At 50.4% G+C, this 24,007-nt stretch overlaps 1 protein-coding gene across 1 annotated transcript in view; it reads right to left on the bottom strand.

Moving 5' to 3' along the window:
• ASAP3 (ArfGAP with SH3 domain, ankyrin repeat and PH domain 3) overlaps positions 1 to 18,929 on the bottom strand; it is a 48,278-nt gene extending 29,349 nt beyond the window's left edge. Inside the window, 1 exon segment of the mRNA XM_032301906.1 lies at positions 18,073 to 18,929. Coding sequence (XP_032157797.1) covers positions 18,073 to 18,201 — 129 coding nt within the window. The 5' untranslated portion in view covers positions 18,202 to 18,929.
• Between the last annotated feature and the right edge of the window lie 5,078 nt (positions 18,930 to 24,007).

Genomic DNA, 24,007 nt, shown 5'->3' with positions numbered 1-24,007 from the left:
TGAAGCTGCTGGGGGAAGGAGCGTGTCCAGGGACGGTCAGGTCACATAAATGCCAAAGAGTGGCAGAGCTGTCCTTGAAACCCAGGTCTGGCCACATCCAGGGCTGATGGTCTGTCCCACCAAGCTGCCCCCCAGACGTTCAGGGACATGGTTTCTTTGATCTGGGGACTGGCTCTGCCTCTGAATCTGAACCCCAACTCAAGCGGCTCTACCATCCCCTCCCCATCCTTCAAACAGGGACAGGGCAGGTAGAGACCTGTGCCAGAACAACAGGGTTGACAGCGGTGCCCAACGACAAATACTCCACAGGCTAGGCTGCTGAAGAGAACGTAGAGTGTACAGATTGGACCAGAGGAGGATTTCCAGGCCTGAGTAGGAAGAGTAAGCGACCCTTCAAGAGAGTGAGCTCCCCAGCACTTGGAAGTATTCAAGGACTTCAGGTAGTAGAGCACGATTCAAACTGGAATTGGATTTAGTAGTGATGGCCATTCATAGTTCTCTCAAAGCTTAGAGTCAATGGCTCCACACGAGAGCCTGGGCAGGCATCGGGCAGAGGCGGGGGAGACGTGCCTAAACTTGGAAAACTAGCTGGAGACCTTTGGGCAGCCTTGCCTATCTGGCCCTAGACAAAGCCTGAATTCCCGCTGGTGGCACTGCCCTTTATGCCCCTCCCTCCCCCGGCATGCTCCCCCTTCATACCTCCCCCCACACACATACACTGTGCTCTGGCTCTGATTTGTGTTCTCTGCAGGCAAAGGCTATATAGATGGCAGCACTAGGGCCATGCCCAGCTGGCTTGCTTGGAAGGGGCTTTTGCATGCCCCCCTCTTGGGTTAAGATTCATCAATAGGACCCATTCTTCATTCCTGTGATTTCCCAGTGCCAGCTGTGGTAACCATGGCGACTCAGCGGAGGGAGCAGAGCAGCAAAAGCTAAGGCCTTGGGAGCTGCTGATTAAATTTCACCATTAGACATTCACTCCTTGGGACTACCAAATATGGCACAGAGGCATCGCTTCTGTGGCCTCCTTAATCCATCTCAGGATTTTTCCCACTGACCCTGGATTTGGTTCATTCTGCTAGGACTACTCTTCAGGTAGCTTCTACCAATTAAATCAGAGTTGGCACAGGAGATGAAAACCATTTTCCATCTTTGCTTTGGACCATGATGTTGTCTCCCAAAGGACTAAATCACAGAATAGTAGCGATAATCTAACATTACCTCCTCATCCTACAGACTGTAGAGCAAAGGGTCGGATGAGCTTCCTGCCCCAAGTCTCATAGGAAATACAAACTGAGGAAAGAATAGAAACCAACACTTTTACAGGACTTTACAGTTCCTAAAGCAGCTTCACATCCATCCTGTAAGACGGACAGCATCCCAACAAGGCAGTTGCTGCTTTTGTTCCCATCTGGCCAAAGAGTCAGTGAGGCTCAGAGAGGTGAAGGGAGTTGCCTGAATTCACACAGCCACAAAGTAGCAGAGATGCACGGACCTAAACTGGGAGATGCCATTTCTAGTTCATTTCTAGTCTGTGGACCCCAGACCCTGGACGTCCACACAGTTCCTACCTGGGCCCCACCAAGCTGCACCTACAGGAAGCACCAGAGACCAATTTTAAAAAGTCTCCCAGGTTAGCATGACCACATTCCCAATCTGTACACAGCTGTTATGATCAATAAGACACAAAAGTCTTTAAAAGCATTGCGTCTGGATGGCTTGGTCAGTTAAGCGTCTGCCTTCGGCTCAGGTCATGATCCTGTGGTCCTGGGACTGAGCCCCATGTCAGGCCCCCTCCTCTTCGGGGAGCCTGCTTCTTCCTCTCCCTGCTCATGCTTTCTCTCTCATTCTTTCTCTCTCTCTTTCTCAAATAAATAAATAAGCATTCTTGAATTCATGGTAACTTTTTGTCCTTTTCCAAATTTCTCAAGCAATGCTAAAAGTATGACTTCATGGGAAGGTCAATGAAACTGACATTAAAAAGAGGTCCCTCTGTGAGGGGGCAGGATCCCGGCTCCTTTGAGCTTTCATATCCACAAAGAAGATTAAATTATATCTACTACATATTAAATGTGAAAGTTAAAATACTGCATTCTAAAGAGCAAGCCAAGTTACACTTAAAACATTTAATGAGGGGTGCCTGGGTGCCTGGGTTAAAGTCCTGCCTTCAGCTCAGATCATGATCCCAGGGTCCTCGGATCGAGCCCCGCATTGGACTTTCTGCTCAGCAGGGAGCCTGCTTCCTCCTCTCTCTCTCTCTCTGCCTGCCTCTCTGCCTCTCTGTGATCTCTGTCTGTCCAATAAATAAATAAATATCTTAAAAAAGAAAAAAAAAAACATTTAATGAGGAGTGCCTGGGTGGCTCAGTGGGTTAAAGCCTCTGCCTTCGGCTCAGTCACGATCCCAAGGTCCTGGGATCGAGCCCCACATTGGGCTCTCTCCTCCACAGGGAGCCTGCTTCCTCCTCTCTCTTTGCCAGTCTCTCTGCCTACTTGTGATCTCTGTCTGTCCAATAATAAATAAATATCTTAAAAAAAAAAAAAACATTTAATGAGGGGTGCCTGGGGGTTCAGTGGGTTAAAGCCTCTGCCTTCGGCTCAGGTGATGATCCCAGAGTCCTGGGATCGAGTCCCACATCGGGCTCCCTGCTCGGCGGGAAGCCTGCTTCTCCCTCTTTCTCTCCCCAGCCTTGTGTTCCCTCTCATTGTCTCTCTCTCTCTCTCTTTCTCTCTCTCTCTGTCAAATAAATAAATAAATAGATAAATAACTAAAAAGAGTGATTTTTTTAAAAAAATTTAATGAAGTGATATATAAAATGCAAATACAATAAAATACAAAACCAAAAAAACAACCACACACAAAATCCCCAGGGCTTCTCATTTCTACATCCAACTACTAATGTACGGGAAATGCAGATGGAGAAACTCGTGCAGCCACACCTGGGGAATGCAACAGTGAGCACAGACCGTGTGAAACTACAGAAAAAGCCACCGATCTCCTTAACAAGGGGATTGCAAAAAAACGAAACCAAAAACAACGGAGGAGAAATCATTTAAGAGGAGCAAAACACACACCGACAAAAGGCGATGCACGGACCTTCCTTTGCTTTTGAGAACATTTTTTGGAATTTAAGCAAAACTTTGGCATTTGCTTCAAAATAAGATGAGAGTCACGGAAGCGGGTGGAGGTGTGGTCAGGGCAGGACTGGGTCACGTGCAAATGGGGTTGTGCATCATTTTGTTCTGTCCCCGTGACCATTCCAGAATCTCTACAAATTCAGGAAAAAGTGAGGGCTCGTCGATGAAAAATAAGATTGAGGAAATAATAATAGTTGGGTTAGTCTACTTCTGGGTATGTTTGAGAATTTCTACAGTACAGAGTTCATAGAAGACGACCAGGGGCCCTTCCTTCTTTCCCCCTCCCCCTCTCCCTCCCTTCCTTCATTTTTGGTGTGGAGCCCAGTACGGGGCCCGAACTCACAACCCTGAGGTCAAGACCCGAGTTGAGATCAAGAGTTGGACGTTCAACTGACTGAGCCACCCAGGCACCCCGTCCAGGGATTCATATATTCAGAAAGGTAGAGAACCACTGCACTAAGTTACTGCAACGAGCCCTTGACACCTTAGTACGTTCAAACTGATTCTTTTCAGTGGACAGCTAGCTGTCTGGACACGGCTTTCCACAAGGGGAACGGGACGGAAGAGTAGGTTTGGAGAAGCTGGCCTGAGGGAGCCAGGGGCCTTGGGTGCAGGGCCAATGGAGGGCAAGGGATCAGGCAGGAAGGGGTAAAGGCTGACCTGCTGGCTAGAGGCAGGTTCCATGCTCTGCGGCCTGATTATAAAAGGACACGTGGTGGAAAGAGCACAGGATGTGGAGGCAGGTCTATTCTAGACCAAATTTCTCACTGGCTCGGAGACCCTGAGCAAGGGTCTCTCAGCCATTGGCTCTCTACCTGCAAAATGGGAATGACAGTCGCCGATGCTCCAGTCACCCCCCATTGAGAATTAAATCCTGTTAGACTGGGGAAGTTTGCAGCCCATGCAAACGTGAGCTGTCCTGCTCATGTGAGGCTCTAAAGTTTGCTTTTTCTCGTCCACCTGTCTAACCACCAGATCCAGAGCCAGGCAGGGAACCCCACTGGGCCCTTCGTGGGTGGCCAGCAAGGAAGGGAAAGGGCGGGACTAAGAAGTATTTCCAGCAACCCAGCTCCAGGGCAATCCGAGCTCAACTCCACACCCTCAGGGGTGTGTGTGCTGGGGAAGCTCAGATTTGCAAACCTGCCCCTTTCCACCCCGTGAGACAGAGGGAGGAGCTGGGGTAAGGTCTCTAGCCAGTCACGGCACAGAGTAGGAGCTCATTCACACGTACTGAGCATCGAGCTGTCCCTAAGCCCCTGCATGGATGCTGGGGAGAGAGGGATGTCTGCTTGGGCCCTGCCCTCACGGTGCCCAGTGTGGGAGATAGGACACGGTCTCGGATAGCTACGGAGACCCTTGGGGAGCACAGAGCAGGAGAGAAGCCTGTGTGGGGACACAGACAAAGAGGTACCCACCCCACGCTGAGATGAAGTGATGCTTCTTCAGGGCCCTGAAAAATAAGGAGACATTAGTGGAGCAAAGTGAGACAGCGGAAGACGACTTTAAGAGAGGAGAGGTGCCTGGCAGAGTCCCTGGGTAGGAACGCTTCCCACATCTGGGGACCAGCCAGGAGCTTCCTGCAGCAGCACGTCACCAGGGGCGGGGCAACAAACAGTGAGGTCTCAGGACCGAGAGGGCCCAGAATGACCCCCTGGGAGACCAGGGTCACAGTGAGAGCTGAGCAGATGCTTCTAGCACTACTGTATGCCAGGCTGTGCAGCAAGCATGTGACATACTTTTTTTTTTTTTAACTTTTATTCATTAAGTCATCTCTACCCCCAACGTGGGGCTCAAACTCACACCCCCAGGGTCAAGAGTTGCACTCTACCCCAGGTGACATGCTTTGTCCCATTTCATGGAATCCTGTCAGTGACCCCAGAAGGTTTTACAGATGAGGAAACTGAGGCCCAGGGAAGTTTTGGCATTTGCCCAGGCTCATACAACTGGTAGGTGGTGGAACTTAGACTTAGACCCAGGGTGTCAGGCTCTTTTAACCAAACCCTTAGGTTTTACCCCACAGCTGACGGGGAGCACCCGCAGGGCTCTGGACAAGAGAGGAGTGACATGGTAAATTCCGATGGCAGAAAGATCAGCTCCAGGGCTTGCCTGCAGACCCATGTCCAAGAGGGAAAAAGGGGCGCAGACGCATCCACCAGGCTTGACAGGGTGAAGGGGAACACAGCCTGGCCCGACCCAAAGCCGATCACACACGACAGGAAGGACTCAGACTCCAAAGTCCCAGAATGAGTCTACTTACTAACGTGAATCCAACCATCCATCCCCCCTTCCCACTGAGGGACCACTTTGGGCCAGACACTTGATGCTTCCCTCATTTGTTCTTCCCGGCGGCCCTGCGAGGTAGTTATTATCCTTCCCATTTTACAGATGAGGAAACTGAGGCTGGGATAGATGAGGCAACTGGCTCAGGTGCCACAGGCAGCTCCAGGAAGGGTAGAGCCCGGAGTTTCCAGAGCCTTCTCGCATTATCATGCTATAGCAGACCATGAGCGAGATCCCACCTGGCCGAGCCTGTTAGCTCTGTCAGCACGACTGTGAACATTAAATGAGACCGTATTTTTTCTAATGGTGGATGTCAGGCAGCTTGAGAGGTAATGCAGTGACACTCTGAAGGAGGGGAAAGGGACTGAATTTTAGGCCTGCCTCAGCCACTAGCCCCTCTGGGTCTCCCTGAGCACGTGCTGCCCTTCTGTGCCTCAGTTTCCTCACCTGTACCCCTTAGAGTTGAGGAACATGAGTGCTAATTCCCCTTCTAGGGGATGCTCTGGGACCCCGAGTCCTGTTAATCATATCCCACAAGGCTGCTCGAACCTCAGGCACCAGAGAGAGCACATCTCCAACTGGTTTTCATCTGGGTGGGCAAAGCCCCCAGCTCCCAGAACCCAAGAGTCCAGGCTGGGGGAGTCAGAAGGAGGTGCCAGGGAGCAGGGCAGGGCTCTTTCCAGTTCCTCTCTCCTTGCCTGCCTGCAGCCTCTGTCCTAGCTAAACCGCAGAGCCTGGGAGGCAGGACCAGGGGCCCAGCTCTACCCCCACCCCTGCTGTGACCTCGAGCAGTCTCCTTCCCTCCCAGACTGACTCCTCGGCTCCCATCTGGAGTCTGGAACGAAGGGGCTGGGCGGGATGCGGAAGGCTCCTGCCAGCTCTGACATTTATTATTTCAGGGTCCCTCAGCCTCTCGCTGTTTTCCTTCCTGCGCGGCTGGAGCCCGTGACTGGCCGGGGGCCCCCTCGGTTGGGCCCCTGCATCTGTCTCCCCGGCCAGGGAAGCTGCTAGGCCTCACCAGCTGCCCCTTGCAGGGTGGTGGGAAGCGGGGAGGAAGAGGGGTTGCAGGAAAGGAGCCGCACCCTCCACGTAAGCTGAGCCCTCTGTAAACCCCAAGTTTCCTGGCTGGGATTTTTCTCGGGAGACTGCTAGGCAGTGATGAGCTAAGAGAGCGAGAACTCTGCCGGACCGATCGCCTTGGATTCCCAGCTGAATCCTGGCCCCAAGCCCTGAATTCCACCCAGCTCTGCAGACAGCCTGGCCTGCCCTCCCTGAATAGAGGAGCCAAGAGCCCCCCGCCTCCCATTCTCTGGCTCCCTTATTGGCCTGGATGAGTCCCTTCCCTGCACCCAACGGGATATCCATCACGGATCCCATAAATGTCAGTCCTACCCAGCTCTGCAATTTCCTCAACACGCTAGGCTGTTGCCAGCCACCAAGCCTTTGCTCACGCTCTCCCCGCTGCCTGGACAGGCCCTCCCCCGTTCCACCCTAGACGCTTAGTCTTCCCAGACGCTGCTTAGGTTACTTCCTCCCTGCCTCAACAGAACTTACCCCTCCAGAACCCATCCCTCCTGCCTTTATGTCTTTTATCCGGGCATTCATGGCCCTTATGTACCACACGTCTGACTTCCCTCTGGGGCTGAAGACTGGCTCATTTGGCTTTGCATTCACAGCCCCCAGCACAGGGCCACGGGAGTAGCCACAAACGTTTGTGAATGAATGGATGAATGCTGGCAAGGCCCTATGGGAACAAAGAAAAAGCAGCAGGAGGTCAGGACTCCAGCTTTCACATCACACCGTTCTGAGGTCCAAATTCTCTTTCCAATAGTCTTGAATTCCCTTTGGCTGTGTGACCTCAGACAGATGACTTCACCTTTCCGAATCTCAGTTTCCCCATCTGTAAATCCCGGTCAATGACGTGACCTGGAGCAGGTTGACTTAGTTTCTCAGTTTCTCCATTTCTCCATCTGTCAAATGGGATAATAACAGCATCTACCTCATAGGACTGAATGCAGTCAGGTCTTTCGGCCTATAGCCCAGCGCCCTGCATACAGGGAAGGTGGCAGCCTAGCTCTCCTGCCCAGCGAACTCGGCCCCACACTCCCAGGCTGCCAGGGGAATCACCTGGAGCACTTCAAAAAGCGAGCGTACCAGAGCCTCACTTGAGACCTGCTAAATCATGTCAGGCATGACCCATGGGGTGAAAGGTCAGGCCCTCCCAAGGGCTTCGAACTGCCAAGTCCAAACCCTGGCTTTGCCACTTAACGCTAGTAGAGTTGCCAGGTTTTGCAAACATAAACACAGGACATGCAGTTACATTAGAATTTCAGATCATCAATGAATTAATTTTTTAGGATAAGTATATCCCAGATATCACATGGGCATCCTGGACGTTTTCTGGCGATCCTGTTTACTGAGCTGCTCATCTCTCTGTGCCTTCGCCTCCTTTATGGGGATTACAGGGATTGGATTCAGGAAGTGCGCACAGCACTGCCTGCTGTGTTTGCCGTTCCTATTTTTACTGCTTTTAAAGCAACCCAGATGACATGGGAGAACCATGCGAACATGACACTAAACGAGAAGAAGCCAGACCCAAAAAGGCCACATATTGGAGGATTCCACGGATATGAAATATTCAGAACAGGCCAATCCAGAGGGACAGAGAGTGGCCAGGGGCTCAGGGAGGGGAAGCGGGGAATGACTCTCAGGAACACGGTATTTCTTTTGGGGGTGAAGAGATGTTCTGGAGTAAGAGGTGGTGTTTATACAGCACCGTGAATAAGGACCACTGATCAGCATGCTTTAAAATGGTTAAAATGGTGGATTTTATCCCAATTTTAAGAAATCCTCCTAAAAGCAACCCAGGGGAGGGGACGTGCAGTCAGTCTCAGTAAATGTTTGCTGAAGAAGAATGGTTGAGAGGCAACAAAGAGCAGAGCTGAGGGAAGAAGCTGCCTTGTCCAGGACTGGGCTGGGCTCTTCACTCCTGGACACCTGGAGGGGACACAAGAGTCCTCTTTTGGCTCTGGTGCTAGGACGTCCCAGACAATTTTAGCGCTCACTCATAAACTCTGTTGCAATGATCTCATTTTCCCTGTGTGGCTCCTGATCTCTTTAGCTATCCTATGCCCAGGGGGGAATTGTGCTTTTAGTAAAAGGGACTTCTAAAAAAGTTAAGTATCAGGGCACCTGGGTGGCTCTGTGAGTTAAGCCTCTGCCTTTAGCTCAGGTCATGATCTCAGGGTCCTGGGATCGAGCTCCACATCAGGCTCTCTGCTCAGTGGGGAGACTGCTTCCCCCTCTCTCTCTGCCTACTTGTGATCTCTCTCTCTCTGTGTCAAATAAATAAATAAAATATATTTTTTTTAAAGTTAAGCATCTGTCATGTGCGAAGGATATGCTAGCGCTTTATCTGTGATCCCCTTGAACAACCCCGTGACAGTGTTATCACTGGCAGTGATTTACAGATGGGGAAACTGAGATTCAGAAAGGTGAAGTCATCTGCCTGAGGTCACACAGCCAAAGGGAATTCAAACCCAGGTTTGTCTGACCTCAGTCCCCGGACTCTCTGCATAGAGCTCAGCCTCATCCCTGGATGCTGTGGGTTGTCGATCAGCTTTCCATGGGCCTAAGTCCTTCTCCTTTCCAGACAGGGCCTTGTCCTATGGTCTCCGTGCCATCAGAACCTACCTTCCCAACCTTACAGGGACATGCCAGGGCTTACCACAATCATCTTCACCCCCACTGCTCATCAGTCGCCTGGGGAACTTCTGAACTCCTCACCTGACCAGGCTTCACCCCTGGGAGATTCTCATAAAGTGGGTCCGGGTAGAGCCCATGGCAACTGAAGTTCTTAAAAGCTCAGTCAAGGTCAAAGCCATCTGAGTTGGAGAACCTTTAGCAGCTGTTCCCAGGTCAGCCTCCAGTACGCTCCACAGTGAGGCCCACTCTGACCCCAGTGAGGCCCAGTCCCTACAATGTTCCCTGGACAGAGGGTTCACAAGGCTCTGCCCCAGAGCCTGGGGAACTCACTATTCCTCCACAGACCTCAATGCCTCATGTGCTCTGGACCCAAGCACTAGGCCCACTGAAAGAATCTTCTAGCAGTGTGCCTAGGTGATTCAGTTGGTTGAGCATCTGGCTCTTGGTTTCAGCTCAGGGCATGATCTCAGGGTCATGAGATCAAGCCTCGCATTGTGTTCCATGCTCAGTGGGGAGTCTGCTTGAGATTCCCTCTCCCTCTGTCCTCCCCCTGCTCATTCCCTCTCTCTCTCAAATAAATAAAAATCTTGAAAAAAAAAAAAAGAAAAAGATCTTCCAGCAACAACATCTGTCGAAGGACTAGACTACCAAACGGCCTTCAGGGAAAGCACTTTCCTCCTGCCATGCCCTGCAGTTCCAGTGTCTGTCCTCAGACCTGCTTGTGTCACCTCAGTGTCCCAAAACAGCTGAACATGAGGCAAGGAAGTGAACACTGAAGACTGAAATTTAGAGAGAGGGGGAGACTCTACAAGACTGAGCCTGAGGCAGACACTCCAGGAAGACCCTCTGCCCTTGTCCAGAGGTAGGTACGGGAAGAGGATGGTTCAGGCCGGACTACGTTCTAAGCCCATCCTGGAAAACCCTCTTGGCGCGGGTCCCCAGCCATCATCCCATCTCAGCTCCCCATCTCAGGAGAACTTCTCATCAGCCCATTCCCTGAATCGGTGCAGGCCAGTACAGAGGGGAAGCCGGCACTGGCCCGGCTCCTAACCTGTTCATCGACTTCTATGTTGCCATGCTCAGGCGTTGTGTCTGCCATTTTCTTATTTTGCCTCTGGACATCTAGGCAGCATCTGACTGAGCTGAGCATGGCTCCTTCCTGGAACATTCCTCTCCAGTTTTCTGGGGCTCTGCACCCTCTTGAGTTTCCTCCTTCCCCACTGGCAGCTCCTTCTCAATCTCCTTCATTAGCTACTCTTTTCCTTCCCAACTTCTTGGCCCCGGAGCTCCCCAGAGCTTGGACCCAGGGCCCTCTTCCTTCCTCTCTCTGGGGGATCTCAACCATTCCCTCAGCTTTAAACACCAGCTAATGCGATGTAAGCCCACGTGGTCCATGGACCGCCTGCAAGAGCATCTCCTGGGACGCCGATCAAAATGCAGATTCTCAGACACCCTCCTGCCCACCAGCAAACCGGCCAGGGACACTTGCCACTTTTCGCCAGTCAGCTTGTGAGTCTCCTTCTTTCATCTACGAAACTACTTGCAGTGCAAGTCCTGGCAGAGCTTGCCTCTGGCAAAAGCTGCGAAGTCCAAATTCTTGCTGTTCTGGACTCCCTTGCAGCTAGGGTCCAGGTGCGAGCTGGGCTCGGCGGAGCAGGCACTCGCTGCAGACTCCGAGTCGGGAGCAGAGACGTAAGATCTGTTCTCCTGCCGTCGGCAAGAGCCACGAAGGAGCCCTGTCTCCAAGGACAGCGGCAGCAACGAGCTGTGGCATTTAGCGGTGTCCTCGCCAAACTGGCTCAGCGGAGTGATTTTGGCTCAGAGCCTGGCTGCCACCTCACCCCAGCTCTCCAGCTTCCCAGAAACTGTGTGACCTACTGAATATTCCCTTTCCGTGAACTGCTTTTTTGTGTGAAGCAGCTCAGGTTGGTTTCTATCGCTTGCAATAAGAGACCTCAGAAAGACACAGCTACTGAGTTAGACTCTCTGAGAAGGCCAGCAGGTGATTCTCACACAGATACAAGTTCAAAACCCGCTATCTCAACTCTGACAACTGTCCCTCACTCCTTTCATCTCCAGACTCATATACCCGAAATAAACTCATAACCCGAAATAAACTCATACCCGAACGCCTTCCTGACCTCTCCACTGGGGTATCTTGAAGACCTATAAGGTCGTACAAACAGGATTCCTGACCCTCCCCCAAACCTGTCTCTCCCCCGGATTTCTCCTTCTTAGAAAAGGGTCAATGGCATTCTTCCTTAGGAATCTGGGAGCCTTTCTTGACCACTCCCCTACACGCACTCCGTCAACAAGTCTCGATGTTAGTTACTACTTACAAAATACTTCTAGAATCTGTCCACTTCTCTCCTCCACCAATCACAGCCCTAGTCACGCTTCCATCATTCTCTTCCATGAACAGCTGTAACAGCATCCTTGGGTTTTCTCCTGCTCCCTCTGATCTCATCTCCACAAGGCAGATGATAGGACCTTTCTAGAACGGAAACTGGATCATGCTGCTTGCTTACAAAAAAGATAAAATCCAAACCTGCTGCCAGGGCCTACAAGCTTGAGAGCCCCTACCTGCTTTCCCAAACTCATCCGATCTTGGTCTTCCAACACCTCATCACTAAGCTGCTGTCCCTCTGGCCTCATTTCGGTGTCAGAGATGCTTTAGGTTCTTTACTGCCTCAGGGCCTTTGCTTAAGCTGTTCCCCCAATCTGGAACACCCTCACACCACTATTCTCTAGTATGCTCCTTTTTAGTTTTCCTCTTTTATTTATTCATGATCCAACCAATATTTTCTGAGGACCCACAATGGTGTTATGGTAAATACCAGGGGTACAGTGGTGAGATTAGATTCTTTTCTCATGGAACTCAAAATCTAGTGAGTAATCAGATTTTAATAACATCATTATATAAATAAATACAAAATATATCTCTGATGTGTGCCACAAAGGAGGGACATGCAGTGCTATTAGGGAGAACTGGGCTAGAATAAAAGCAGAGAAACAAGTTAGGAGCACGAGGGGAGAGGTGATGGTGGGCTGGACAGGGTTGGGATGTACAGAAGTGAGTAGGCTGCAGAGATATTTACAGAACTGGTGACCCTTGATGATGCAGGATGCATGTGGAGGTACAAGGTTTCTGGCTGGTGTGACAGTACAGAGGGAGGTTCCACTCCTGGAGAAGGGGATCCTGGAAAGGCCAGCCTGTGTAGGAAGTCACAAGTGTGGTTTTGGACTCATTGAGATGTCTAAGTGAAATGGCCAAGCAAGCAGTTGAACATGAGGGTCTGGGCTGGATATACCAATGCATGAGTGAGTCGCTTAAAGATGAGAGAGGACCGAAGCTGAGGGTGTGGATGAGATTGCCCAGGGAGGGGCTAGCACGCAAAGAAATGAGGGCCCAGGACCAAGCTCCAAGGAAGGCCTTGACCAGGAGGATGAGCCTTCATGCCATTCATCACAACATGCAATTACCTACTTTGTTAATCTGTTTACTAGCCGTCTTCCCCAGAAGATTTGAAAGCGCAATGGAGCAAGGCCTCTATTTCTTTTAATAAGCAATGTGTCCACCCAGTGCGTAACACAGGCCCTGGCACCGAGCAGTCCCAAAGGCCTTATGCTGGCTGCTGTGTCCCTTAGCAGAACTGGCCTCATCCATTCCTTGGACAACATGATTGGGTTCACTGGTCCCCCGTGTCCAGCAAAAAGCCCAAGTGACAAATTGGCAGTCATGGCCTTCCAAGTCATGCTACACCCTCTAGATCTCCATCTTTTTTTTAAAAATAGGCTCCACGCCCAACACAGATCCCAACTCACGGCCTGAACTCACAACACTGAGATCAAGATCCAACCTGAGATCAAGAGCTGGTGGCCCAACCAACTGAGCCACCCAGATGCCCCTAGCTCTCCATCTTTTTAATTCCACTAAACCTGAGCTTTTGAAACTGGGGTCCACCTAACACCTGGATAGCCAAGTAGGCAGAAAACAGGATGAGAACTGTGCCTCTCCCTGGATCCTAGATTGTGCATAGGAGGGGTGGGGACTTTCCAAGCTCTGCTCCTCTTCTCTGGGAAGTGTTCCCTCCCACAGCACAGGTCTCCGTAGCCATGTGAAACCAGGGGTGGAAACCCCATTTTCTAGAACCAATCCAGAAGCCGAGCCAGGCCATCAACCTCTCCACCAGGAACCAGGAAGTGGGACACAAGGCCAGCGTGGTTACCTTCAGACACATGAGGTCACGGGGATATGGGGCTGAAGCCGCCTTCTTCCCCAGACGACTATGTGATACCTTCTGGGACCTGTGTGATGACAAGTGAGCAGATGTGCAGAAAGAAGCAGAGGCAGGGCAGCCAGAATGATGAAGCAGTTCCCTTTGTTTCTGATGACTTCCCAGCCTCAAGTGAGGCCCTGATGCGGTCTACTATTACTTAACCACGCTTAGTCCCCTGAGGCACCTCTAATTCCCTAAAACAAGTTTCCCTTCAACATCAGCAGCTTGAGAGGGCTTATGTTTCTTGCAAACAACCTCAAAGATTACATAATTTTTATTATTTTTTGTAAAACAAATAAAGACACAATAGAGCAGAATACAGAAGTCACAAGAGTATTAGCAACAAAGTTCTTTCTAAAACAAGATTAAAAACAAAAGCAAAGTCACAAAGGACAAGACAAATCTGACTCCAATAAAACGATGTAATATAGAACATGATACTAATCGAGGTAAACATTCCTCCTAATTACCACCCCCTTGCGATAATGTATTTTCTTTGAGGTCATATGTTGGGAAACACACACATTTCCACAGCAAATACCTCCAGGGAGAGTATAAGGATTGTGAAGCATGATCAGAGGTGAATTCTGCCTTTTCTGTTATGTTTTTATATGTTTTAATTATAAATGATTATGTCCTTATACCACTACATGTTAACTATCTAGGAATTAAAATTTAAAACTTAATAAAAAATTATCATGTCCTTTGTGCAATTAAAACTTCACTGACCTTCAAATAAATATATGAGACGCAAGCCTTCGAAGATCTCCTCTTCGTGGAAGACTGCTTTTATCTAATACCTTAGCAGGAGATACACGCTCAGTAGTAGTTTGAGATACACAATACTGCATGAATTCTTAGCATCAGTCAAAATAGTTTACTTGGTCCTTGTATATGCTCTCTTCCCACATCTCCAAATTCACTCACGTACCCTCTCCACTGAATGAAGGAGTTCCTCCATTTCTCAAGACCCATCTGGAAGTCACCTCTTCCAGGAAGCTCTCAATGACTGCACCAATCCTCAATGTTCTCTCCCCCCGACCCCATTGACCTCTTATGGCATCCTCCTGTACTTCTTTTTTTTTTTTTTTTAAGATTTTATTTATTTATTTGAGAGAGATTTATTGAGAGAGACCACAAGCAGGCAGAGAGGCAGGCAGAGAGAGAGGAAGAAGCAGGCTCCCTGCTGAGCAGAGAGCCCGATGCGGGGCTCGATCCCAGGACTCCGAGTTCATGACCTGAGCCGAAGGCAGTGGCTTAACCTGCTGAGCCACCCAGGTGCCCCTCCTTCTGTACTTCTCTCTAGGCACTCAGGACAGACTCCTGGGATTCCTACTCGTCTCCCTAAGGGAGGCACATCTCCCAACCAGCCATCAAACCAGAGCAGCATCTCTATGTCCTTGGTGCCTGGCCCAGAGATGGCATGGAGAACTGGATAAAGAATATACTTAGAGTCAGACATAGCCACTATGTGATAGTGGTGACTAAGGCAGTCACTAGGTGACTGCCTTAACCTTCTTGGGTCCATTTTCACCTGTGTTCCTGTGATTACTAGTAAGATGATGACTGTAAAGGGGCCCAGAACAGGAAAGAGGTGGTTGACAGAATGGTTTATTTGTCTTAATATTCCTTCACATTTGTACAGTGTTTCACAATTAAAAACAAAAAGTTTAGGATGCCTGGGTAGCTCAGTCGCTAAGTGTCTGCCTTCAGCTCAGGTCATGATCCAGGGTCCTGGGATCGAGCCCCGCATTAGGTGCCCTGTTCAGCAGGACGCCTGCTTCTCCCTCCCCCCCACCCAGTGTTCTCTCTCTCACTGTGTCTCTCTCTGTCAAATACATAAATAAAAATCTTAAAAAACAAACAAACAAAGCTTTAACAACCTAGAGAGGAAAGCAAGGAAGGATTATTAGACCCATTTTAAGGTTAGAATAATTAAGGTTCAGAGAAGTTACGTAGGGAAAACAGGCATTTGGACTTTGGAAGGAAACAGAATAGGACCAGGGATTAGAATATTTGGGTGGCAATATCAATTCTTCTATTACCCAGAGGAAGGAGCTCGGCAAGTCTCTTGTTCTTTCTGGACATCAGTTTCACAACTTAGATGAGAGTTCCTAGGTGACCTCTATCTTAAATGGCTGCTCAATGCTGACATTCCAGTTCAGTGGCCTGCCAAGGGTCCTTCCTAGAGGACCTAAAGAGTCCTGCAAGTCCCAGCACAGTGTCTCTAGTTACTCCCAGGGAAGCCATAGGGGACTGGAAGGTGTGCTTTAAGAACCAGTTGCATTTTAATTCAGCCAAATGGAGCCTCAAGCCAGGGGGTGGGTTAGACATGCCCAGAATGGGGGTACGGTGGAGCGGGGGCGGGGGGGAAGCTGGGGGGAAGGGGTGTGGGTGGATGCCAGCATCAAACTGCATGTAAATATAAACATGAATGCAAAATCAAACAGGAAACCTCAGGAAAGTCCAATCCAAAGGTCAGATGCTAACTATTCGGACACTAAAACACTGAAGAGGAAAGCTGTGTTTGGGTGCCACAGGCTTTCTGCTGCGAAAACAAACCGTCACACGGACCAAACCAAAGTCCTAAAGGCAAACGAGGCTGGATTTTTGTCTGGCCTGAACTGGGGCAAAGCTGAGTCCTGACCGGAGTCTACGACAGCCTCCAGACCCGTTCCAAGGGGCGCCCCCCCATACTCCCTCCCACCCGCGCTCATTCCCCAGCACACACAAGTACTAACACACACCAACCCAGGCAAGGCCAGATGCACAGGATAAATGGGCATTTCTGTCCCTGGAGAAAGGTTCATAGTACAGTCCCTTCTCCGGCTCCTGATCTAACATTTTAATGAACAACCCAGAGAGGAGGGTGAACTGTGAAATCCCTAACGATGCCAGTGGCACTGAACTCTTCCAGGTCAAGGAATGTGAAGCCATGAAGACGAACCTCTGGCAGCACTCTCCCATCAGGACGACAGTTGCCCTGTGAACCTCCCAGAAACACAGAATCCACATTCATAGTGCGGGGACTTCAAGTTACTGGTTCTGCCTGAGGAAAGAGGCCGAAAGGTCATTGGCTGCTGCTGCTGCTTCTTCTTCTTTTTTTTTAAAGATTTTATTTATTTATTTGACAGACAGAGATCACAAGTAGGCAGAGAGGCAGACAGAGAGGGAGAGAGGAGGAAGCCGCTGAGCAGAGAGCCCGATGTGGGGCTCGATCCCAGGACCCTGAGACCATGACCTGAGCTGAAGGCAGAAGCTTTAACCCACTAAGCCATTCAGACGCCACGGCTGCTTCTTATTTTAATGAAAGCCTGTAGCCCTACTATGTGCAACGTACTAGGCTAGTCTCTGTGAGAGAAATGAGGACAAACAAAAGAGAACCGGTCACCGTCTAAAAAGGTCCATCAATCAACCTGATAATCATTCCATTTATAAAGATGCATGCTTTACTCACACTGACTCATATAATACCATAGCCCTGTGAGGTAAACATTATTATCCCATTTTATAGATCCCAAATGTGAGGCTCAAACAGCTCAGGTCATACACCCAAGCTCACACAGCTGGCAAACTGCAGGGCCAGAATTTGAACACAGCTCTGCCTCTCGCAAAGTCAATGCTCTTCCCACACTCCTCTAACACCCCTACAGAGAGATGCACAGACTCTGGGATGGGGGTTCAGCCTGTCAGGGAGAGGGGGAGAAGGAGATACTCCTCAAGACACTGGCCCAAGACACTGGGCCCAGGCCCAACAGTATTCTGAACTATTGAGCTTTTTATTTGCCACACAGTGGGCGCTCAAGACTCTCATGGTGAAGGCTGGAGATGAGAGCTCCTGGTAAAGACAAAAATGCCACCCAATTCAGGGCATCCTCTGAAAGGGAGGTGCACAACCCCATTATTCTCCCTTGACCCAAAGCCGCAGGGTGTCTGCCCTAGAACAGTCGGGACAGAGGAGCCCCCCCACCACCAGCGTGCAGCAGGTCCGTTTGGGTGGGGGGTAGGAATGAACTCCGGTGCAGACGGGAATGGGGTGGGGCAGCCTGAAAGGGCGAAAGAAAAGGCCTGGGACACGTTGCTGGGAAAGACAAAGAGAAAAGGGGAGGGGAGGGGAGACTACAAACTTGCCAAGAGCCTGGCCAAGGTGAACCCCGGCTCCTGGCGCCTTCTCATTCGCATTCATTCCACAAGCGCCGGCCAAATCTCAGAACCCGCAGCCAGGGGGAGGGGGCCTCCCTGAAGCTGCGGAAAAGTTAAGTTCAGACTGAGGCAAAAGGCCTGTTTTCCAGGAGGGGAGTGACTTGGGGAACAAACTCGTGGGGCTCCGAAGACGAAAACCCAAACAGATGCAGTGAGGCGCTGAACAAACATGCATGCGACGGGGCAGATCAACACGAGCACTGGGGTTATGACCCCGACCTGTGAAGCCTGTCATCGAGATGACCTCAAGCCCCCATTCCCCACCCCCCCGCAGCACAAAAAGTCCCTCGGGGCCCCTCTCCGGACTCGACAGTGAGGTCGCCGATGTTTGAGATGCATTCGGTTCTCAAAAATCTAGAGAGGGGTCAGGTTTCTGGGGCGCGGTAAGAGCCATCACGGTCACGCCCGTGAAGGTCAAAGCGAGGCCCTGCCGGGACCCCCGAACCCTCCCGCCTCGGCCCCCTCACCTCCTCCCGCGCCAGTGCCGCCCCCCGGCACCGGGGCATCTTGGCGGCAAAGGCACTGGCCCCGGCCGGGGAGCTGAGGTCCTCCGCGGTGACGGCCAGGAACTCGGCGACGCTGAGCTGCTCGGGCATGGCGGGCGCGGGGCTGGGGCGCCGGGACTGCCGGAGCGGGGCGCGGGGGGCGCTCGCTGCACGGAACTGGGCTGGCCTCACAGCCCACCGCGAGCGCCGTCGGGGCCTCCGCACGCCCCGCCCCCTCCACGCCGCCCCGCCCTCGACTGCCCTCGCCCTGCACAGCCGCGTTCCCTCGCGTCCGGGGAGCCTAGAGCTTTCCCACCCCGCCGGCCTTTAGGCCCCGCCCCCGGCCTTCCAGCCTCCCCCCGCCCACCTCCTCTTAGGCTGGACTGCCCCGCCCAGGCCCCTCGCCGAGCTCCCCAGCCCCACCCCCAGACCTCCCAGCCTGAGAGCTCCGCCCCTGACTGACTGCCCCGCCCCCGGCTCCCTATCGGACTCCTCCGCGGGGCCACCAAGCCTCAGAACCCGGGAGCTCCGCCCCTCACCGGGCTCCTCGGCCCCGTCCCCAGGCCGCCCATCCCTTCAGAGCTCCGCCCCTGACTCACTGCCCCGCCCGGCCACCGGGACTCGGGGCCCCGGAGCTCGAGACCTCACCGGGCTCCTCCGCTCCGCCTCCAGGCCTCCCAGGCCCTGAGAGCTTTGCCCCGGACTCCCTGCCCCGCCCCCGGCCCCACGCCGGGCTCCCCTGCAGGGTTCCCGGCCCGCCCAGCCCCAGAGAGCTCCGTCCCGACTGCGCCGCCCCGGCCTGCCTGCGAGCTTCTCTGCCACTTCTCCCTCTCGGGCTCTCCACGGCCACGCCCCCTTTCGGCCCTCTCCTGGGCCTCCCAAGTTTGCTACCCTCCCGCTGCGCGGGCGCCCCACCTCCGCGTCCCTCCTGCCTGCGCCCTGTGTCTTCTCTTATGGATTCGTTCCCAGCCCTCGTGACTTTGCCCCTTCGGCCTCATCCCGACTCCGGCCCCCATCTCTCCACCAAGCCCACCTGGTCTGGGCCCCCGTCTCCGCTCCCAAATGCACCACTCCCTTGCGCCGCACGCCCAGCTCTTGGCCTCCAGTCTGCGCTCCTCCGGAGCCGCCCACCCGCCCCTTGGTTCGCCGTGGGGTTTGTGTGGCTCGTTGCCCTTGGGTGGCTGTGTGATCTGAAGGCGGGTACATTCCTTCCTGGAACCTCAGTTTCCTTCTCTGCGACGTGAGAAGTCTGATGCCCACTAAACTGTGAAGTTTCGAGGAAAGAACCTAACACGTGCGCGTACCGAATAAGCTCTGAGCAATCCGTTCGCCCTTTGCGGACCCTCTCACCGCGCCCTCACTCTTCCTGGGCTCAGTATCGTGCCTTTCACTCCTCAACCCTGCTCACTGTCCGTACTGGGCTGAAGACTGCCACTCTTCCCAACTGTTAACCCTTACCTCTTGGAAACCACGTATTTCCTTGGGCGGATGAGGAATGGGGTTCAGGATAGAAATCCACTTGGGTTTTGTTCTGGAGCCTGAAGTCCTATGGAAAGGATTTATTCAGGTTTTAAAAAATTAATTAATTAATTAAAAAAATAAATCAGGGAAGCCCTGCGATGAAGAATATTGGCTTTGGAATTTCATAGATCTGAGTTCCAATCGTGATTGCTGCTGTTGACCGGCTGTGTGCGGCTGAGCAAATTGCTTACTTCTCTAAACTTGAAGTTTTATTTTTCTTTCTCTCTCTCTCTCTCTCTTTTTTTTTTTTTTTTTTTTTTGAGTGGGAGAGAGAATCTTAAGCACATTCCAAGCCCAGTGGGGAACCCAACACGGCTGATCACACAACCCTGACTGAGGCAAAATCATAACAAAGCCACCCAGGCTCCCCCAAACCTAAATTTTCTACTCTTAAAGTGGCCGGCTTAGTAATATTTTACTCCATAAGGTGATTGAGACTATTACATACTTCACATAGGAAAAAAAAAAACCCACTAAAAAAAAACACTAAGATATCACCGGCTGAGGACATTATGAGTCTTTTTTTTTTTTTTCTTTTGGTGAATCCATATCTCCTAACTTCTCTGTAAGGAGCATATACTACTTGTAATAGAATTAAATGTTGAAAAACTGTGTACAGTCTGCTGGAGGAGACAGGACAAATATGCTGTGAAATACAACTCAGTCACCCTTCAACTGACTCGGGTCTGTTTTCAGCAGGAATCCCTCCAGAGTTATTTCAAGGTCAACGAGGATCTCTCTCTTAAAATGCAACCAGCACTTTTCTTTCTTGACCTCTAGAAATATTTTGCACTATTAATCACTCCCTCCTTCTTGAAACACTCTTTCCTTTGAATTTTGAGAGAATTCTTTTCCTTGGTGGTTTTCCTCCCTCCCTGGCCGCTCCACGGGGCCCTTTCTCAGATGTACTTTCTCTGCATGTATCTTAAATGCTGGAATCATTGGGAGCTCCCTTCTAGACCTTTTGCTCTTCTCACTCTGCCCAGGCTTTCTGGACACTTTCATCCATCCCCACCAGCTTCCTTCACACCATTAATGTGGATGTTTTCTGTGTTAGCTTCCTATCGGGACTGTAACAAATTATTGCAAACTTGGTGGCTGCAAACAACACACATTTATTCTCTTGCAGTTCTGGAGGTCAGAAGTCTGAAATGAGTTTCGTCGTGTGGAAATCAAAGCACTAGCAAGACTGCACTCCCTCTGAAGGTACTCGGTGGGCATCCATTTCCTTACCTTTCCCAGCTTCTAGAATTGCATTTCTCACATTCTTTGGCTTATAGTCAACTTACTCCATCTTCAAGGGCATCTTGCCTCTGTGTCATATCATATTGCTTTCATGTCTGTGGTCAAATCTCCCTCCGTCTCCATTTTATAAGCATTTTTGTGATTACATTTAGGATCCGCCCCAGATAATCCACGATAATTTCCCTATCTCAGGATCCTTACATTAATCACAACTGCAACATTCCTTTTGGTATATGAGATAATATTTATAGGTTCCAGGGATTAGGACCTGAATGTCTTTGGGGGCCATTACTGAGCCTACCACATCTTCCAAGGCTCTAGCTCCAGCTCCGACTCTTTTCTGGCTTAAGATCTATGTATCCGGGTGCCTGGGTGGCTCAGTGAGTTAAAGCCTCTGCCTTCAGCTCAGGTCACGATCCCAGGGTTCTGGGATCGAGCCCTATATCGGGCTCTCTGCTTAGCAGGACGCCTCCTTCCTCCTCTCTCTCTGCCTGCCTCTCCGCTTACTAAAGATCCAGTGGCCCATGGGATGGTGCATATCTTACATGCATATCTCACGGACAGACCTCTCAAACTCTACGTTGTCTAAAACTGAACTCACCATCTTGTACCCTGCCCCTGGCCCTGGCTCCTTCTCTGTCCCTGTCTTGGTAAAAGGCATCATCTTGCACCACCACAGGGTAATCCTCTCCATCTCTTTCCACCAACTTCCACTCAGTCAGGTCTTATCACTGTCTCCTAATGTCTCACCAATATGGCCACCTTCTCCTTCTCCAGACCAACCCCAGTCCAGGCCAAGCTACCTCTCACCTCCTCACAGGTCTCCCTGCCCCCAGTCTTGCATGTCTGATCTGATACTGCCCTGCTTAGAGCTCTCTAATGGTCCGCATTGCTCTCTGGGTGAAAGATGAGCTTTTTTTCATGGCTAGCTGGTCCTGCACGATCTTGTCGTTCCTGCCATTTACAGCCTTATCTCTCACCCCAACCCTCTGTCCCTGACATCATCTGAGACCTCTCGCTATACCGCCTGCTGCCTGTAATACTCCCCAACCTCTTTTCAGCTGCCCACATTCAATGTCACTTGCTTCAAGAAGCCTTCCCCAATGTCCTTTTGGAGATTCCCACAGGACGTGCTATGCCCTGCTATAACACCTCCCACTGTGCACTGTACTCACTCGCTTGCCGATCTGGGTCTCTGGCCCACATGTTTATTTACTGAGCACTTACTACGTACTGGTCACAATGCCAAGGGCTACAAGCAATAATTTGCTCAGTACCCCCAACAACCCAGGGAGGCAGGTAACATTATTCTTGCCATCTCTGTGTGGTAGGTGGGAAAACTAAAGCTTAGAGAGGTTAATTAGTATAAAATCAGAATGAACAAGCAATAGAACCCAGATTCCAGCCCAGGTCTGCATGACTCAGAAGCCTGTTTTGTTTTGTTTTATCACCAAACTATGCTACCTAACTTGAAAATGTTGCTTCTTGCAAATTGAGTAGATATAAATGTTCCATGTGTTCTCTCCTATAATTAAAACATACCACCCACTAGAGGCAGAACACTGTCGTCATATCTTACAGGCTAACAAATTCCTTACTAGCTTGCGAAGCAACTACTTCAAGGTCAAATCTTTTATCAAATGCTCAGACTGAGAGACACATGTTACTCTTGTGGCCCACTTCTGAAGCTTTCAAGATCTTTGTGAGAAGGGGCGCCTGCATGGCTTAGTCATTAAAGCATCTGTCTTCTGCTCAGGTCATGATCCTAGGGTCCTGGGATCAAGCCCCACATCTGGCTCCCTGCCCTGCAGGAAGCCTGCTTCTCCCTCGCTCACTCCCCCTGCTTGTGTTCCCTCTCTGACTGTGTCTCTCTCTGTCAAAATAAATAGATAGAGAGATAGAGAGATAGATAGATAGATAGATAAATAAAAATAGGGGGAATTAAATAACAAATGGTAAGTAAATTACAGTATTTTGGGGGAAATAAGATAAACCTGGGACCCTATCAGCATAAGTTACGAAATTTGGGGGAATTTTCAGAGAAAATATGTGCCTTCAAGGAAATTTCCAGTTGCTTCAAGTTATGCCCCCAGACCACCCTATGAAACAATTCAACTTTACTAGGGCTATTTCAAGGGAAGAGTTTGAGACACACTATGTATAAAATAGCCATTTCTCTAAGTCCCTGGGCCAAACTATACAAATCTGACTCCCGGAAATTTACTTATTCACTCAACAAACAGTCACCACGCAGTTCCAGGCCGATTCCTGAGTGGAAGATGAGCAGTGGGGAAGGTGTGGATACAGAGATTGGCACAATATGGGGAGATTCTCGAGGAACTTGAAGTCAAATCATCATAAGATGCAAATTGTAGTTGGCCTTGAAGAGGAGCTATGGGAATGAGGGGTGAGGAGGGGAAGAGAACCCTTTCAATGTGGGGCTCAGGGAAGCTGGGGAGACTTCAGAAAAGAAAGGACACCTGAGCTGAGCCCTGAACGATTTGAGGGCGCTGGGGACAGAATGAGCCAAGGCGGGGATAAAGATGATACAGAAAATCCGCTCCCATCAGCACAGACGCATGCCCTAACAGCTTTTGTGCTGAAGCAATTCTCTTGATCTCTCTTCTCCCGTCAGCTACTGCCCCATTTCCCGGCTTCCCTTTGCCGCTGGAGTCATTGAAAGTCACTGCTCTCTTCACTGTATCCAGTTCCGCTCCTGGATTTTTCTTTTTAGTAAAATATTTTTCTTTTTAGTAAAATATTTAATTTTTTAATAATTTAATTTTTAGTATTTTTCTTTTTAGTAAAATAACCCTTTGCTTTTTTTATATAATGTTGTTTTTCTTTTTCTTTTTTTATTAAAAAAATAAAAAATAAAAATAAATTTTTATTTTTTATAAACATATATTTTTATCCCCAGGGGTACAGGTCTGTGAACCGCCAGGTTTACACACTTCACAGCACTCACCAAAGCACATACCCTCCCCAATGTCCATAACCCCACCCCCAACCCTTAGCTTTTATTGAAGTATTATGTGAACAATTCAGTTAAACTGAGAATTTCCCTAAGTTTCCAGGCTTGGGGAAATCTTTGAGTAATCAATAGGTGTTTAATATCCTGTTGTGGCCAAGGTTATGTTTATGTTGAAGC

Source organism: Mustela erminea, chromosome 10, assembly GCF_009829155.1.
Source record: "Mustela erminea isolate mMusErm1 chromosome 10, mMusErm1.Pri, whole genome shotgun sequence".
Lineage (NCBI taxonomy): Eukaryota > Metazoa > Chordata > Mammalia > Carnivora > Mustelidae > Mustela > Mustela erminea.
The sequence above is the reverse complement of the archived record's forward strand: the minus strand, read 5'-3'. Positions and strand labels throughout refer to the sequence as shown.